This window comes from Alternaria ethzedia (assembly GCF_023757985.1).
Source record: "Alternaria ethzedia strain BMP 0044 chromosome Unknown scaffold_14, whole genome shotgun sequence".
Classification (NCBI taxonomy): domain Eukaryota; kingdom Fungi; phylum Ascomycota; class Dothideomycetes; order Pleosporales; family Pleosporaceae; genus Alternaria; species Alternaria ethzedia.
Genome location: NW_026056207.1, coordinates 297779 through 315596, shown reverse-complemented (window position 1 = coordinate 315596; position 17818 = coordinate 297779). Strand labels below are relative to the sequence as shown.

The 17818-nt window shown below is 53.6% G+C and overlaps 6 protein-coding genes across 6 annotated transcripts; 2 read left to right on the top strand and 4 right to left on the bottom strand.

Annotated features, from left to right (window-relative positions):
- Positions 1 to 59: 59 nt before the first annotated feature.
- J4E87_006244 (uncharacterized protein) lies at positions 60 to 1734 on the bottom strand (the record flags this gene model as incomplete). The annotated part of the gene is made up of 3 exons (XM_049377849.1): positions 60 to 1059; positions 1116 to 1329; positions 1386 to 1734. The coding sequence occupies 3 exons, from the start codon at positions 1732 to 1734 to the stop codon at positions 60 to 62; spliced, it is 1563 nt and encodes a 520-aa protein (XP_049232416.1).
- Positions 1735 to 3600: 1866 nt separating this feature from the next.
- On the top strand, positions 3601 to 5956 carry J4E87_006243 (uncharacterized protein; the record flags this gene model as incomplete). Its single annotated transcript, XM_049377848.1, has 2 exons — positions 3601 to 3982; positions 4110 to 5956. The coding sequence occupies 2 exons, from the start codon at positions 3601 to 3603 to the stop codon at positions 5954 to 5956; spliced, it is 2229 nt and encodes a 742-aa protein (XP_049232415.1).
- A 319-nt stretch (positions 5957 to 6275) lies between these two features.
- On the bottom strand, positions 6276 to 7980 carry J4E87_006242 (uncharacterized protein; the record flags this gene model as incomplete). The annotated part of the gene is made up of 2 exons (XM_049377847.1): positions 6276 to 7472; positions 7534 to 7980. The coding sequence occupies 2 exons, from the start codon at positions 7978 to 7980 to the stop codon at positions 6276 to 6278; spliced, it is 1644 nt and encodes a 547-aa protein (XP_049232414.1).
- A 1312-nt stretch (positions 7981 to 9292) lies between these two features.
- J4E87_006241 (uncharacterized protein) lies at positions 9293 to 10723 on the bottom strand (the record flags this gene model as incomplete). The annotated part of the gene is made up of 1 exon (XM_049377846.1): positions 9293 to 10723. One exon carries the CDS (start codon positions 10721 to 10723, stop codon positions 9293 to 9295), a length of 1431 nt encoding a protein of 476 aa, XP_049232413.1.
- A 483-nt stretch (positions 10724 to 11206) lies between these two features.
- On the top strand, positions 11207 to 15196 carry J4E87_006240 (uncharacterized protein; the record flags this gene model as incomplete). Its single annotated transcript, XM_049377845.1, has 1 exon — positions 11207 to 15196. One exon carries the CDS (start codon positions 11207 to 11209, stop codon positions 15194 to 15196), a length of 3990 nt encoding a protein of 1329 aa, XP_049232412.1.
- Positions 15197 to 16826: 1630 nt separating this feature from the next.
- On the bottom strand, positions 16827 to 17746 carry DHG2 (L-rhamnose-1-dehydrogenase; the record flags this gene model as incomplete). The annotated part of the gene is made up of 2 exons (XM_049377844.1): positions 16827 to 17289; positions 17349 to 17746. 2 exons carry the CDS (start codon positions 17744 to 17746, stop codon positions 16827 to 16829), a joined length of 861 nt encoding a protein of 286 aa, XP_049232411.1.
- Positions 17747 to 17818: the final 72 nt, after the last annotated feature.

Sequence of the window (17818 nt, the reverse complement as noted above, 5' to 3'; positions counted from 1 at the left end):
TAGGAGTGCTGATTCCGACTCAGTGCTCTTATCTACATGGAGGATTTAGAAGTACAAGCTCAGTAATCCGGAAACTCAGTATCGACAGTACTCCTCCACGCCTGCAGACCTCCCTTGATATCACCAATATACCTCTTCCCTCCCGCATCGAGCCCAAGCTCTTTCATCTTCTTGACCGTGACCTGCGAGTCGTTACCCAATCTACACACAACGAAGATGGGTTTCTCGGATTGCCGCAGCATCTTTGTCCAGTCCTCTTCTTCGACGGCAGAGGCAGGCCCCCGGGTAGCTGAGACCGTGGAGAAAGGCACGTTGATACTACCGTCGATGTTACACAGTTCAAACTGCACTTTCTCCCGCACGTCAACTAGCAAGTGGCTTTCTTTCTTCGATACTGTGCCCGTGAAAGGATTGACACCGGACCGTAATTGGGCGTAGTTCTTCGCTGAAATCCGTTCTTCAGGGGCCAGTGGATTGTTATCTGGAAGTAAACTGCCGCAGAACTGGACATAATCCAGACTCCCAGACTCCAGCGCTTCTGCACTAATCGTTGCGTGCGTGGAACAAGCAGCGCACTTTGCTTTCCGACTCCTGAGCCGTATAGACCGGAACATGGGATTCGAGTAAGCCGAGAAGAGGAGAAGGCTCGGCGGATCTGTGGGTGTGGTGGTGGGTTTGTGGGTGAGGACTTTGATCGCTTCGAGTGCTTGCAAGACGCCCATTACGCCAACGACCGGTCCTAGGATGCCGCCGTCGCCGCATGAGACGACGGATTCGGGGGGTGGTGGTTTGGGGAAGACGCAGCGGTAACAGGGGCCTCCGTTGGGATCGCCGGCTGGTAAGGGTGGGTTGTTCAGGACCATCATTTGGCCGTCTATACGGAGGGCTGATGCGGAGACGAGCGTCTTGCCTAGGAGGACACATGTATCGGATATTAGGTAGCGCGACGCGGGAGTGTCTGTGCAGTCTAGAACCAAGTCGTACTGTTTGAATGTCGGAATCGCAGTCTCTGGGCTGAGTCGGGATGTGTGAGGGACGAGTGTAACATTAGGGTTGAGCCTAGTCTAGTAGGTTAGCTGGGGTTTCCCGTAGTACAGACTGATGGGTAGACGCACGACTTCAAAGACACCATCGCGCTCTCGACTTTGGTCATTCCAACTCTGGCCGCGGAATGTAAGATTTGTCGGTGTAAATTCGATTCTTCTACCACGTCGCCATCCACTAGTCCAACGGTACCAACTCCTGCTCCGACCAGGTATGCAGCAGCTGGGCAACCGAGACCACCCACACCTATGATGAGTACACGGGCATCTTTCAAGCGAAGCTGACCTAGGAAACCCAATCTCAGCACCATTCCAAATGTCCTTATTTGAGACCAAACTCACCTTTCAGACCAATCTCAGGCATAATCAGCTGCCTTCCATATCTCTTGTACTCGTTCTTCTTCAATGGCCATTTTGGCGCTTCTTCAGCTACAGTGCCCGCGGCTTCCGGCGCCGTTTGCTCTTGCTGAAGGATAGAAAAGATCTCGTCACGGAACTGATCCGGGACTCCAAAATTCATGTCATGATCCATGGGGTTTACAGGATCAGTTGCCAGTCGCCTTTTTTGCGGCACAATCTTGCCCTGCTCGCGTTGATTGTGCTCTGCTTCCGCCAGTTGTTGGCGCAGATCTTTGAGTGTGGCTTCGCATGTTGCAATTTGCTTGCGCAATGCGCTGATAACCGAAGTCATGTTGGTGTTGCCAGGCGAATTGCCTACATCGTGACTCTGGCACGTCTGGGATGCTTGTGGCAGCCCGATGTGGGGCCGGGTCGTCGCTACCACATGCAGTCCCGCAACGCTAGTCTCGATTGTATTAGTGCGCTGTGCCCTTCACTCGGACACGACGCGCAGTCTCGTGGTAATGTTGAGTAAGACGCGACTTACGAAAGTCACGTTTAGTGAACAAGATTAAAAATATCGAGTTTCACCGATTGATGAGCGCCGCATGTCCTGGAAGAGAACTTTATGAGCCCACGTGACGATGATACGCGTAATGGAGTATGTAGTCGGCACGCTATAGGTCACTACGAGATCGCACTTCACGAACGATGCGCAACTTCATCCTTCAAGCCTCCACGACTTTAGGCAGCATCTTCTCGTGATGTTGGCTTCGCTTTTAGCATGCTTGGGCGTACAGCCTCTAGCGACCATTTGAACACAGGGAGCTCTTAAGGCAGCGGTTGACGCCCATTTCATATCGTTGGCCCGGGCTATCAGACCGCAGACCGAATGGCGAGGCAGAGTCGTGAAGGCTTGCATACAAGGCGGTTGAAGTGGCTCATGGATGTAGATGGACTCGATCTGGCGGGCCCTGTCTTGACCACCCTTTCGAAGCTCAAGTAATGACACGCAGCGGAAGATTGCAGGTTGACCTTTTCATTGGGCTTTATATCGTTGATGCATGAAGCCTTGCGCGAATGCGATTCTGCTTCCAGTCTTTTGAGCAGCTGCAAGGTCGCCGTCCTTTCGTGACCGATCGGTGGCCGACGCAGCCGAAAGGCGATTGACGAATCTGACATGCTGATGGTCGACCGGTGGATAGATTGTACATGGAAGGATGACGCGCCGGATCTGGAAGTAGGATGCAAGTCAGAAAAGTTCCGTAGGAAAGATTGGCTGTTCGAGGCGGCTTTTGAGGCGGCTTTTGAAGCGGAAAGCAGGGCGTTCTCCATGGCTGCCATCACCCTGCGCTGGTGTCTGAAAGCAGGCTGAACAACGTCGGTGTGGCAATACGGCTCTGCTGATGCCGGATGGCTTGAATATGAAGACATACTCATGGCTGCTGTCAGGTGAGGATCTAGATGTCACTTCTGCTAAATGCAGCACTTGGCCGAACAATGGCTCAGCTCGTGTTTCATCATGAATTCTGCTGGTAGGCTAGTAGCTCGAAAAAAGCATTGCGTTGACGAATGATTGAACCAACGGGCTGAAGCACGTTGACCCGGATCTGCGGGCGCGAGGGTCGTGTTCACGGGAGAAGCACCGAATGAGCGGCACCTAGGCATTCGTCGCGATCCATTCGTTACCAAGGTTCGGCGGGCGTAGGATAGATGTCAGCATGCACCAGCTTGGATGATATCGCCATGCGCGGTGCCCGATGATCTGTGCTGCAGGCCTTCGAACGAGGGGCGAGACAAGGCGGCGATAGGTCGCCGAATACTTATCTTTCTGCAAATGATAACTGTAGCCTCGGCGCAGTGCAACGAGAGATCCTTGTGCTTCAGAAGCTGGGCGTCCCCACAAGAGCGGGAGAGGTTCACTGCCCGTAGGATTAGTAGTGGCGCCTCCACTTTTTGGTTTGGTTCAGAGCTGACCTTCCACCTTAGGCCGTCGAATGGTCTGGAAGCCGCATGCAAATGTCAGCTGCTGCTACTGGCTTCGTGGGCCAGCATTTTCACTAGTAGCGACTGCTTAAGGGGTTTCAATTGACGTATACCTGGTCAGTGTGCCATCTCCCTAACACTGTCCTGCCGCCCCGCGGAACAACGGGGACGAACCTCAGCACCCCGCACCGTCGTCATATCCATCACCCATTTTCTAACACTCCACGACGCCATGGTATCTGTTTGCGCGACATGTAAAGGTCTCCAGAAGCACCTCCATGGATCGGACAGCGTGCAAGAGAATGGGCCAGATTCGCTCGTTTGGGTCGACACGACGCTGCCAAATCTGAGGTCGAGATCAAGTTCCTGCCGCGCGTGCGCGCTCCTCCTCAATGGCGTCCTCCTACACCACGACCGGTTCCCAAACATCAACGAAGACAATGTGAGAGTGAAGGCAGAAACATTCAGGCCAAAGAATGGAAAAGTTCCCCAAGAACATCTTTCCGTCGAGCTCCGATGGAAAGACAACGACGACCATGACGATTGCCACGAGGACGAACATGAACATGCGGCAGGCCATGCAGATCTGAAACTCGAGTTCTTCACCGATGGAGGTATGCCAAATTTCCTTCCGACGTGCTTCAGTTGATGTAATGATGGTCGCGGTCGTGGAACGGTCACCTCCAGGGCTGCTGCTAGCTCATTCGCTCTGCAGGAACGCGTGGACTGACAACACCGCAGACGGCCAGTCTCCTTTCTCCGCCATTGGGCGCGGAAAACATGTGACAGATAATCCACTACAGAGTACTGGCTTAGCAACAGCGCGGGGCTTGATAAAGAATTGCCTAGAGAACCATGTTACATGCAGTCGCCGAGGTAAACCGACCACACTACCGAAGCGCGTTCTAGATCTGCTGTCGCGCGACGACTCCAAGAGCATGCGCTTGCACGAAAGTGAATACATCCAAGACGAGAGGAGATACGAACACGGCGAGTACATCGCCCTGAGTCATGTCTGGGGACTGGCCAAAGGGATCCCGAAGACGACTTTGGCAAACCTGCAATCACACAAGAAGAGCATTCCATGGTCGACATTGCCAAGAGCATACCAAGAGGCCGTCTTCCTCACCCGAGCGCTTGGTTTCCGCTGGCTGTTTATCGATAGTCTGTGCCTGATACAAGATGACGTTCAGGAGAAGCTTGAAGACTCGCTCAAGATGGATGAGATCTTCGGCAACGCCTTCCTGACGATTGCGGCGACCTCCGCATCCGACAGCAGTACCCAACCCCTCTTTCCCCTCAAAACACAGCCGTTCAAGATCCAAGCAACGGACAACAAAGGCTCGCTACATAAGATCAACGTGCGAGAGCAGCCGACTCATTACAGTTTCAAGGCGCCTTTTGACGGAAATGCTCACATGAACGAGTGGGAGCTACCCTTCAACATGACCGAAGAAGCAAATCTACACACGCCCCTCTTGATTCGCGCATGGCCGTACGCCGAACGCCTACTTTCGCCGAGAGTGCTGCACTTCACCAAGAGCGAGATGATTCTAGAATGCCGAGAAGGCTACCAATGCGAATGCGGGCGTATCGACGACAATACATATGACACGCGGCCATGCGACCAGGTCAAGCAAGAGTTTGGCAGAGTCCTCTACGAAACAGCAAACAGACCACAACAAGCCAACACCAACGGAAATATGGGCCACACTCGGATGGACAGCATGACAAACCAACTGGCCTCTACGAACCTCACGAACGGCGCTCAACAGGAGCTCTTACGCAGACGCGAAGAAACACTCCAACTATGGTCCTACATCATAACCGAATACACCGCACGCCACCTCACCTACGACAGCGACCGCCTGATAGCAATAGCAAGCATCGCCAAAGCCCTCTCTCCAACCCTCCAATCAGGCTACATAGCCGGCCAATGGACCTTCAGCACCCTCGGCCTCCTCTGGTATCCCAACGACAGCTCACGCTGCCGGCGCCCCAAACTAGCCCAAGGACAAAACGTGCCGAGTTGGTCGTGGGCCTCCGTCGAAGGCTCCCCCATCTTCTTCGACAACACAAGCGCCATGGATCTCGCTTGCCGCGCTTCCTTCGGTCCAAAAGGCAAGCGTGCGAGTGCGTGGTCACCCATCATGGGCGAGCCCCTCGAACTCTCAGGTGCCATGGCCGCAGAAGTCGTGTTTCATTCGTCTCCGCCTTCTTCGTCTGCGTCGCCGGACGCACCACCCTCGTATACCTTGGCTAAAAACGGTATGACCGTTGACTTTACCCCCGACGTCGTCCCTCCCCGCGGCGAAGACGCGCTGCAAGACGGCGAAACCCTCGTTTGCGTCCTCGTCAGCATGACATTCCGTTCTTCCATAGTAGGTATTGTGCTCAAGTCTTCGTCTTCAGCGGGGAATAACACGTATCATCGTGTCGGCAGACTGGAATGCTATGAGTGTACGCCTGAGGGGACGGAACAGGAGATGAGTGAGGATGCGGAGGCGCTGTTTGAACACTGGTTCCCTGAGATTCAGGATATGACGCAGTTGGATAATTATCCACAGAGGACTTTTACTGTTGTCTGAAGTACCTGGGTGTTGTTAGGGGAGGATGGAACTGGTCATGTTGAGCGAGTGGAGGTGGCAGGGCTTTTCATTCGTGCTTTGTATATTCGATACCCCCTTTGCTACTAGCATCTTGCGGTAGTACTTTCGTTGTTGGTGTTTAGTCGTGGTCGGGACGCGGGAGAAGACTGGTAGCTGGTGTTTCCACAGTTGCATATATTAGGTATCGAAGAAACACATTTCAATCAATTTCGGATGAACATGAATGTGTACAGACATCTCGAATCATATCGAAACCTCAGTTCACGGGCTACAATCCAAAACTCTATAGCCAAGCACCTCAATCCACCTTCACCAAATTCACCCTCCAACCAAGCAACTCCACACTCCCAACCTTCCCACTCTCGGCATCCACATGAAACACAAGCGTATCAAGTGGCTCCCCCACATACCTCGCCCAATCCCCATTATTCCAACTCATACATTCCAGCCCCGCCCACAGCTTCTTCGCCGGGCTGGTTTGATCAGGCAGCATCCTCCAGTTCTCGCTCTGCGTACCCAGAGAATCTGGATCAGTTGGGTACAGCCTCGCGCTAAAGTTGTCCAGTGGGACTTGTTGCTTCATAGCCAAAGCAGCAACGATATCAACGCCATTGACGCTCAGCGCCTCGATAGCCAAACCCGGACCCGCCGTCGAAGACAAAGCGAGCGTGTCGTTCGAAGACGCCGTCTCAAGCACATACATTCCTGCGTACTTCGCCTTCGCCTGCTGACGTGCTAGTTTATCCGCCCACGGGACCAACGCACTCACAACCGTATCCAGCAGCTCAACACTCGAATAACTTGTCTCGCCCCCCGCCGCATTAATCGTAATGCTGATATCGTATTCTGGGATCAACACAAGATAACTTCCATAACCCGGTACACCACCCGATTTTGTATACACATCGATCGCGCGCGGGAACTCGAGCAGAAGGTCATCGATACGGAAGATTTCCCATGCTACACCGACGTATTGGTGGAGAGACCGGAGGAAGATGGTGGGCTGCATCCACTTCCTCAATGCTACTTTGCTGAGTAGCTCCCCGTTCTTGAGCGCGTGAAGCAGGGTGAGCAGGTCGTTGGGTGTGGACCACAAACCGCCTGTTGGGTTCAGATTGCCGAAGGGAGCGACGAACCATGATTCATCTTCAGGGCGGCGGGGTAGGATGGCGGTTCCGTCGTCTGAGGGGACGGAGAAGGAGGAGTTTGCCATGCCCACGGGGTCGAGGATGAGCTTTTGGATCACGTCTTCGTAGGTGGTGTTGTGGGCTGCTGAGAGGGCTTTGCCGAGGAGGATGTACCCGATGTTGCTGTACATGGCGCGGGAGGAAGGGGAGTGTGGGGCGTAGACTGGGTTGTTGAACTCGTCGAGGAGTTCTTGGGGCGTGCACATTCGGCCGCCGGGCATGGGGTCACAGCCTGGGAGGGTGTTGTTGAGTGGTGGGAGCCCGAGAGCGGTTGCGTTTTGGCCGAATGCTATGTCTGTTGTGTAGCCCTGGGGTGGTGTGTTAGTTCAGTGTGTGTGTGGGGGGGGATCGGAGGAGTGGAGGACGTACGAAGCGACCGAGACCGGAAGTGTGATCGGACAGGGACTTGATCGTTACATCTCCGTAGTATTCTTCGTTCAGACCAGGAATGAACTTTGTAATCGGATCATCCAAGCTGATCTTGTCTTTACTCAACTCCAGAGCAAGTGCCGTGATCAGCTTGGTTGCGCTAGCTATGCGGAACTTGGTGTCGAAGAGGGACTGATTGACTTCACGGCCAGGGGCTGTATGCTCATATTGGAAGACCGTGGTGTTGCCGATAGAAGCCTGGATCGCGAACGAAGTGTTTTGTACAAAACTTAAGTTTTGGAATACAGCATCCGGTATGCTGAAGTTGGAGGTATGGGCAGCAAGTGATGGTGGTGGAAGAATTGCACCTGGTGGTGGGCATAGGGAGAGCGCGGTGGGGGCTAGCAGGGAGAATACTGCGGCTACCGGAAGTAGCATCTTCGACATGGCTGATATATGACAGGATCAGTGAAGAGATGATAGTCGTGTTGTAAAGGAGAACTCTTCGGGAGAATAGAGATGGAGTGGTGCATCTTGGAAGGTTAGTAGTGCCCTTTCTTATACGGAAAGATGAGGCCTCCCAGAAAGACGGTAGCACTAGTACATGCACCGCCTACTTCATAGCTTTGATGCTTCTTTCATCTGGACTGACGACTTCAGCATGGATCTGCGCAGCATTCAACGAGTCCTTACGCCCTGTGGAGATTGTGTTGTTCCTACTGGACGCCTCATGGGAAATGCTACTCATTAGACAGTCTAGCTGAATGACGTTGAAGTCATCTCGATCATAGTCATAGACATTTAACCCATGCCAGCACTGCAAGACAGATGGTGTAGACAGCAGCTCGCCTATCTTGAAGACGTACCTGATAGTCGAAAGATGGGGTAGGGCTGTTCACGGGGCTGCGCCTCACATCAACTTTGCTGCTTCTAGCGCCCGCGCTTTGTGGTCTGATTGGCTGACTCGTACATTCTGAGGCATGTACAAACGAACAGTTTGTACGAACGAATCAGAAGAATGACGACCGCCGAGCCGCAGCATATCGTAGATCCTTCGGAGAGTTCCATCAGTGCTGAATGCCTGACGTGTGGGTAACTTGATGCGAAAATAGATGATCCACATTCCTCGTAGGATATGCTGGTCGCCCATCTTCTGCGATGTACTTTCAGATCATCGTGTTCGGTTCTGATGTTAGCGGCGAATTTTTGAAGGTTGTCGCTTCAGGGCTCTTCGTGGAGAATGATGACTCGACTGTCGCGAAAGCAGCATCGCTCGTTGTATTCGCCCAATTGCTCGCCAAGTTGGTGGCGCAAACGGTGATCCCAGATGTTCAACAACAACCTTGTCATGTGTGAATCGTGGTAGGTGACTGCGGGTAAGGCGAAACGCCTTGAATTTGAGAGCTTCGTGCGGAAGATAATGAGGAGCTTGTGCTCGGGAAATTCTGGTACCATTGTCAATCCAGCCTCGTGATGCAAATCGATCGTGGAGCGATCAGATATGCATCTCTGGTAGTTGCAATCTGCAATCGCCGTTACAGAGAAGTGGTATCGCCGCTCAGCCCGAATCTATCTATGGCCCTGGGAATCATATGCCGATCGTAAGGAAAACCAACCAAAGGCCCATGATCAGCCACAAATGCAACGCCATTGATATGCCTGACACCTTGAAACCCAGAAAGAATAGAGAAGAGAGACTCATAAGAAACGCCGTGAAAAAGTCGCAAGGATGGCAACCGACAACAGCAACATGCTCGTCTTAGCTAGAGCCCGTACTGCTGTGCATTGGCATGGATGGTGTATGCATCATGCCACTTCCACTTGGCATACTGGTAGGACCTTGTTGTTTTTTCTTTTCTTTCTTCGCCCAGCGCACTATCGCAGTTAGCATATTATACCTCTTTGCTTCTGGAGTTGACGACTTACATCCGCATGCGTTGCACAGCGTCTTCGGCCCATTTGGACCCTTCCGCCATTCGGGCGAATCCAATGTGCCGCAGTCTGTGCAAACGTATTCGTCGGCGATTTTGAGCTTCTTCTTCTTGTCAGAAGAATTTCGGCCATCGCGGTCTAGCGATATTTGTATGCCTGCATCGCCACGGATGAGGTTCGGGCTGGCGTCACCGGTACTTATACCCTGTGAGCGCTCGCCGTCCCTGTACCGGAGGCCGGTCAACATCTCGATTGTTTCTAGATGATTTGCACCCTCATACCGCATCATCTTATCGTTGATACTGTCGGGCTTGCTTGCGGCGAGGGCCTCGTCGAGGTTCTGGCGGGTGAGGGCGGTGTTGGAGATGACTGGCTTGGCTGGCGGCGGCATTTGCGCATAGGAGGCGGCATCGGCCTGGCTCATGTTCTGCGTGACATGCGATTCGGAAGGAGTCACCGAGGTGGTGGCGCCTTCCGTCTTCTTTGCCCAGTCGTCCTGCTCATCCTGCTCCTCCCGCTTGAGCTCGGCTATGCGCTTCATGAGGCGCTCGTTCTCTATCTTGTGTTCGAGGAAGGAGTCGAGGAGGGCGGCGTTCTTGGTCGGGTAGGGGCGCGCCATCATGAAGAAGCCGCGGCAGTTAATGGTGTTCGGCGGCGCAAACGAGTTCTGGTCGCTGCTGAGATGCGGATGGCCGTGCGACTCGAAGATGATCCAGGTGTCGTCGGTTTTGCGGAAGCGGTAGAAGAAGCGGAGCGGGTTGCCGGACGCGATCGACTCATTGAACTCTTTCACGAAGATGCCGATGTCGTCGGGGTGGATGAACTCGTTGATGAAGCGGCCCATGACATGCGTAGGGTCCCAGCCCGTGAGCGCCTTGCATGAGGGGGAGACATAGAGGACCCTGCCGTCGGGAGTCAGTATGTGCAGCAGGTCGCGCAGCTCTTCCAGCACGCGCTGCGACCAGTTCCGCCGCTTGGTGAACTCGGTCAGGGTGCTGCCAGAGGGGTTCATGTTGGGGGCGCCGAAGCCCGTCGGTAGAGGCCCAGCGCCTGCGCCTGTCATCTGCATGTCGCCCATGGTGCTGCTGGCTGGTAGACTCGCGGCCTGCATCTGTGGATCCGCAAAGGAGAATCCGCCGTTCTGGCCGCCCTCGGCTCCGTCCAGCGACCCCATATCCAGATCCATCGACTGCATGCCATCGTCCATGGGCAGCCCGTTAAACTCCTGGGTCTGGGGGTGCATAGGCATTCCGGCCATCATCTACAGTCATGAGACAGGTGTTCAGATTTACTAAGGATGCAGGGCCAGTCAGCGTACCTCAGCACCGCCATTTTGATATTGCGCCATGGCGTCTCAAATGCACGATGCTGCATATGATGTCGTGCAATAAAGCCGCGGGTGATAGGCGCGGGCAGCTTCCCCGAGGACGTGATGGGATTTCTATGTTTTGTGCATGCCCATCCGCACTTTAGCATGACGACAACAGTGTTGCGCTTGTGAGCCCAACCCGCACGGCCCTCTTCTGCACGTGATACCGCGCCGCTAGTCAACGCGTCCAGGCTACCGCGCCTGTTTGACAGGCAGCAAACAACACGCTACTATATCAACCCAGCTGCGGGGTGCAATTCCAACATCCGCCTGTTCAATTGTACGACAACGAATAGCTGATCCCCCATCCCCAGAAGCGCAGCCTCACAGACACCAGGAAAAGAGGCAGCGCCGGCAGCGCGAACCGCCATCATGTCGAAAGTCGATCGCCTAATGATCCAGGGCGTTCGCTCTTTCGGTCCAGAAAAAGGAGAGGTCATTCAGTTCACTGCACCCCTCACACTTATCGTCGGCTGGAACGGCTCTGGAAAGACAACCATTATCGAGTCTCTCAAGTATGCGACTACCGGCGAGCTTCCGTCGAGCAGCAAGACTGGAGGCGCTTTCATCCACGACCCATCGCTCCGAAATGAGAAGGATGGTGTGGCGCAGGTCAAGCTGTCTTTCCGCTCTACTTCTGGTGTCCGCATGGTCGCCACCCGTAGCATGCAAATCACCGTCAAGAAGACTACGAGGAGCCAGAAGACCCTAGAAGGCTCATTGCTCATGATCAAAGACGGCGAAAAGCATTCCATCTCAACCCGTGTCGCCGAGCTTGATCATATCATCCCTCAGTATCTCGGTGTATCCAAAGCCATCTTGGAAAACGTCATCTTCTGCCATCAAGAGGATAGTCTGTGGCCCTTGAGCGATGCGACTACCCTCAAAAAGAAGTTTGATGAGATTTTCGAAGCTTTGAAATACACCAAAGCCATCGACAACATCAAGAAGATTCGGAAGGACCGAAACGTTGAATTGGGCCAGCTCAAGATCATCGAGGCAAATGCCAAAGAGGACAAGACGCGCGCAGCGGACAGCGAGAGGCGGCAAGCTAAACTGTTTGACGAGATCGAGACGCTGCGAGAGGACTACAACGGCGTCGACAAGAAATGGACTGAGGCGAAGCAGGAGTATGAAGACGCCTACAACCACCAAGCGCGCTTCGTACAGATCGTGGAACAGCTGAAGTCCAAGCGCCAGACGCTAGACATCAACAGGGAAAATGTTGCAGAGCTCCAAGACAGCATCAAGGAGCTGGCTGAATCGGACGAGGAACTCCAAGACATGCTAGATCAGTACGAAGAGCGCGTCGCGACATACTCAACTCAGGCCAAAGAATTCCGGAATCAATATCTTGAGCTCAAGAACAACCTCGAAGACAACAGGGACGCTCTTGGAGCGAAGCAAAGCGAGATCGGCAAATACGAGGCGCAGAAGGAGCAGTATGAGCGTCAGGTCCAACATCGCGAGAATTCTATCAAGGAAGCCGCTAAGCGACATGCTGTGCGAGGGTTTGATTACGACATCACCGAGAAGCAGGTGGAAGAGTTCCAGCAAATCCTAAATAAGATGTCTCGCGATCAGAACAAGGTTCTGGGTCGAACTCGGGAGGAGACACAACGCGACCTACGTGAAGCCCAGGATAATCTCAATCAGCTAAAAACACGCAAATCGGGACTTAGTCAGAGCAAGGACTCCGCCCGGAGTCAGATCACGAACAACGACAAACGCATCTCCGATCTCCAGAGGACCATGAACAACATCAAGGCAGATGAGGGCAGCGAAGCCATACTTCAAGACAAGAAGCGAGATGTCGAAAAGCAGCTCCAAAACGCAATCACCGCGGTGAACTCGGAACGCTACGACGAACGCATATCCGAAGCGTCCAACAACGTACGAACACTCGAAGACCAGAAGGAGCGCTTGACGAATGAGTTTGGTGACGCTTCAAAGCAGGCTCGGGAGTCTGCAGCTATCGACGTCAAGCGGGAGGAGCTACAAACCCAGCAGCACAGCTTAGCGACCATGAAGAAGGTTCACAATGAGCGCCTCTCACAGCTGGTGGACTCTGACTGGGACCCCACCACTTTAGAGACGACTTTCCAGCAGGTGCTGGCAGAGAAGGCAGGCAAGGTCAAGGAGGCTGGGTCTCGCCGCGATATCGCGCTGACCAAGTTGAACAAGGTCAACTTCGAGATGTCAAGCTTGGGGTCGCAATTGAAGCAGAATCGTGCCGACCTCCAAAAGTACGAAAAGACCGTGAAAGAATCCATACAGAAGGACGACATCTCCGATTTTGACGAGACTCTGCAAGACCTGGAGTATGACTACGAGCTAAAATCTACAGACAAAGCCAAGTTCGAAGCACAGATGGAATACATGAGCAAATGCCTGCAATACGCCGAAAAACACAACATGTGCCGTCTCTGTAAGAGGACTCTTCACGATGACCACGATGAGGACTTTACAACTGCGGGCTTTGTCAGCGGACTCAAGAAAATTATTGCAAAGGCGAAGGAGGATGTGGAGGAAGACAATGTTGATGAAATCATGGCCAAGCTTGAGACTGCTCGCAAGGCCAAACCTAGCTATGAACTAGCGACTCGCCTGCGCGACACCGAACTTCCCGCACTCCAGGCCAACCTCACCAAGCTGACTGCTGAGCGCGACACTCTCAACAAACAGCTCGAAGACCAGGATGCTGTCATCTACGATCTGGAGGCTGCGAAGCAAGAAGTTGAGTCGTTGTCAAAGGAGGTACAGACCATTGTTGCCTACTATAGCAGAGCGCAGGAGCTTGAGGCGGAAATCAAAGAGTTAGCACGGAAGCAAAAGTCTGCAGGTCTCTCTCGGGGCATCGACGCGATTCAGACCGATCTGCAACGTGTGTCTGATGATAGCCGCAACGCTAGGACAATGCTCGAGCAGCTTACGGCTGCCAGGGACAAGTCACGCAACCAGATCACAACTCTTGAGCTGAGCGTACGTGACATCAACGCGGACCTGAGCAGCGCACAGTCAAAGCTGAAGGAGAAGCGGGATCTCGCCGATCGAGTAGAAGACCTCAAGCAGGAGAATAACAAGCAACGTGAAGCCCTACGCAGCTTCGACCAGGACATCAGTAACATCGACCCCGAAATCGAGCAAGCGCAGTACAAGTACGACGACATCAACCGCCGTGGCAACGATCGCGTTCAACGCGCTCACGATGAAGCTGCTAGGCTATCCGACACTGTGCGCCAACTCAACCAGGCGAACGAGGAAATCGATGCTTATATTAGTCGTGGTGGACCACAGCAGCTCGCACGCACCCATCGAGAGATTGAGAACCTCCAAGGCGAGGTCGCACGTATCGAGACCGACATGTCCGATTTGACTCGTAAGATCAAAAAGCTTGAAGACACGGTGCGCGACACGGAAACGAACAAGCGCTCCATCAGTGAAAACTTGCGCTATCGGAAAGCCAAACGCTCCCTCGACAGCCTAGAAGTCGAGATCCGAAAGCTAGAAGAGCTCGGTGCTGAGCGCGACAAGGCACACTACGAGCAGCAAGCCGAACACTGGGATCTTCGAGTACGAGATCTCAACCTCAGGAAGGCAACTCTGGAGCGCGACATGAAGAACAAGGATGACCAGCTTACGGATCTCATGACAGAGTATGAGAAAATCTACAAGAAGGCTGCGGAGCAATACCGGGAGGCGCATATCAAGGTTGAAACCACCAAAGCCGCCATCGATGACCTGGGGCGCTATGCAGGCGCTCTGGACAAAGCAATCATGAAGTATCACACGCTCAAGATGGAGGAGATCAACACCATTCTCGCTGAGCTGTGGCGCAACGCGTATCAAGGTACTGATGTGGATGCTATTCGCATCGTATCCGATGGCGATGGCAAAGGTAATCGGACATACAACTACCGTGTCGTGATGGTAAAGCAAGACACCGAGATGGACATGCGAGGCCGCTGTTCCGCAGGCCAAAAAGTCCTCGCTTCAATCGTCATCCGTCTCGCGCTCGCAGAATGTTTCGGCACAAACTGCGGTCTCATCGCGCTCGACGAACCCACTACCAACCTAGACCAGCAGAACATCAAGGGTCTCGCCGAGTCCTTGTCTCAGATCATCCAGAGCCGCAGGAAGCAAGCCAACTTCCAGCTGCTGGTCATCACCCACGACGAGCAGTTCCTCCGCGAGATGAACTGCGCGGACTACACGGACTCTTACTGGCGCGTCGGTAGAGATGTGAAGCAGGAGAGCTATATCGAGCGCCAGAACATTGCTGAGGTAACTGCACTCCAACCCCCCTTGATGCTCGCGCAGAGCAGGCACTCCCTCTTGAACAGGATTCGGTTTGAAGAATGAACCGGACAGGTTCTAACATTTGACAGGTTTCTTGATCAAGGTATCCGTTCTTAACGCTATCGTTCATGGCGTTTGAGGATACGGTATATATTCGCATACTAGGGTGTTCAAGGTTTTCGTACATTCGCATCTATGGCTTGTAGGTGTTGATATGGGTATCATAGCGATGGAGTTGGCGTGATGGGTGTAGTTTCAGGAGGAACGGGTAGATTTATCAGGTATCAGGTATCGGGGACTATCACACGTATGGAGTCTCAATGCATTCACCTTCACTGATCCGCACCATACCAAGATGTTACATCTCAAAGACACTAACTCGGTCACAGTGCAATTCCGATGGCTCAGGAGCTCGTAACCAACATTCCATTTCACTTCACAGCGTAACATGCACATTGTCGCCACAGATTGATCTGTCCAACTTTTCCTTCCCTTCCACATGTCACGAACCCAACTGTCGAAACTTCACATCCTCCTTCTAATGTTTGGTATACTAGCCCCTCCTTCAACCCCAATCCCAAAACCCAGACCCCTTAACATCGAAAGAATGCCCTCCATCGAAACCATCCTCTTCGACCTTCGCCACCACAAGTCCTTCATCACACCCCTTACCCCCCTGTCAGACCCATACATCCACTCCATGCACACATTCCAAACCTTCACCACCTCCCTCATCCAGTCTCTAGAAGCCAACAACTCCGCAGTTGTTCAGCTGACACAGAATGATACACTGCAAGAACTATACTCGAACTTTCCTTCTTTCTACGAGCAAGAGACGTTCAGAAAGTGGGTGAAAGACGGAACGCTGAAACATCCTCAGCGCCAGACAGAGGCACAGTATCGGTATTTACACATTGTGGAACTCCAGGCACGCGAGGAGTCCGAGCCAGCCATGAGCGTCGTCGATGTCTTAGCGAGCGCCATCACAGCAGGCCAAGAATGGCGCGAAACAGCATACACGCCAGCGAATCTAGTGCAAGATCCAGACGCCTTACACTTCTTCACATGCGCCTTAAGCCGCCTCGAAAAAGCGTCTATTCCCTCCTCCCCCACCTCCTCCACCTGTCCAATCTGCACATCCCCCTACGACACCCAAATCCACATCCCCAAACAGCTACCTTGCACGCACATCTTCTGCACCCCCTGCCTCGTGTCCTGGCTCCAAAAATGCCACTTAGCATACACCTGCCCCCTCTGCCGTGCCTGCATCCCCTGCGGCCGCAACCCCTGCACCTACCACCCTATCCCCCAGGAAACCTCTCTACCAATGCCGTTACCTGAGATCATGGATGTGGTATTAGTGGATAGGATAGGTGGGATGGATGTACGGGGTGCACAGCTACATGGGATGGCGCCGGAGACGTATTGGGTGTTGAGGGAGGAGACGAGGAGGGATAGGGTGGGGTTGAAGGCGGCGAGGGATGTGCTTAGCTCGGGTGTGTTAGTGGGGGAAGGGAATGAGGGGGTTAGGCGGTTTATGGAGGGGGTGGAGAGGGAGGCTGCGGAGAGGATTAGGGGGGATGTGCTACATGCGGTTGCGGGGATAAGGCGGATAGAGGTGGAGTTGACGTGGTGAAAGACGAATAATATGATGTCCTTTGTTTACATTTGCGTTTGACGAGACTGTTTATCTTTATTGGAGGTTTACGAACAAGCCCCCGTCAACCAACAGCTGCGCGCCGTTCACATAGCTACTCAAATCACTGCCGAGGAAGATCGCTGGACCAGCAAGGTCACTCGGCACACCCGTTCTTCCAAGCGGTATCCTGCCTTCCATGTACTTCCTCTTCTCCTCGTCTTCGAGATCCTTCTCGTTGAGCTGCGTCTTGATTGTACCTGGTAGCAGCGCATTGCACCGTATACCATGTGTTCCGAGTGCGCACGCGGAGGACTGGATGAGTGACAGTACACCAGCCTTTGTGGGCGTGTAGTGGCCCTGGTATGCGCCGCCGACGAGGGCGCTGATGGAGGATATGCCGATTATAGAGCCGCCTGGAGGGGACTGGGTGGACATTTGCTTTGCGCCGGCTTGGATGGTGTGGAATGCGCCGGTGAGGTTGGTGGTGAGGGTGTTGTTCCAGAGGTCGGGTGTTATTCTTGCAGACGGGTGTTAGTTTTGCACTTGGACAGAGTTGTGGTCAAGGGGAAGACGTACTCTAAGAACTCCTTGAACTCGCAGATACCAGCGTTGCTTATCACAACGTCCAATCGTCCCCATCGTTGTACTACGGCATCTACCAACTTCTTTCCTGTCTCGGGGTTTCCTACGTCGCCGGGTACTTCTACTAGTCTCTTCTCGACTTCTTCTTTGCTGGTTTGTAGGTTCGAGGCTGCTTCCTCGACGAGAGTTTGGTACTGGGAGGTGGACTTGTCGTCGCCGAAGTGGTTCACGGCGACGTTTGCGCCGTGTTGGAGATATCCTAGGACGATGGCGCGGCCGATGCCAGTGACACCGCCGGTAATCATCATGGACTTGCCAGACAGCAGCTGAGGGGTTTGCGCCGCTGTCGGTGTGGTGGGCGTCCATAGACTGTTCTTGCGGGCGTGCGACATGGTGCTCGTAGGTATAGAGTGTGGGGTATGATAGATGGACTATCGCGGTATATGAGGGGCTCAGGGTGGTCT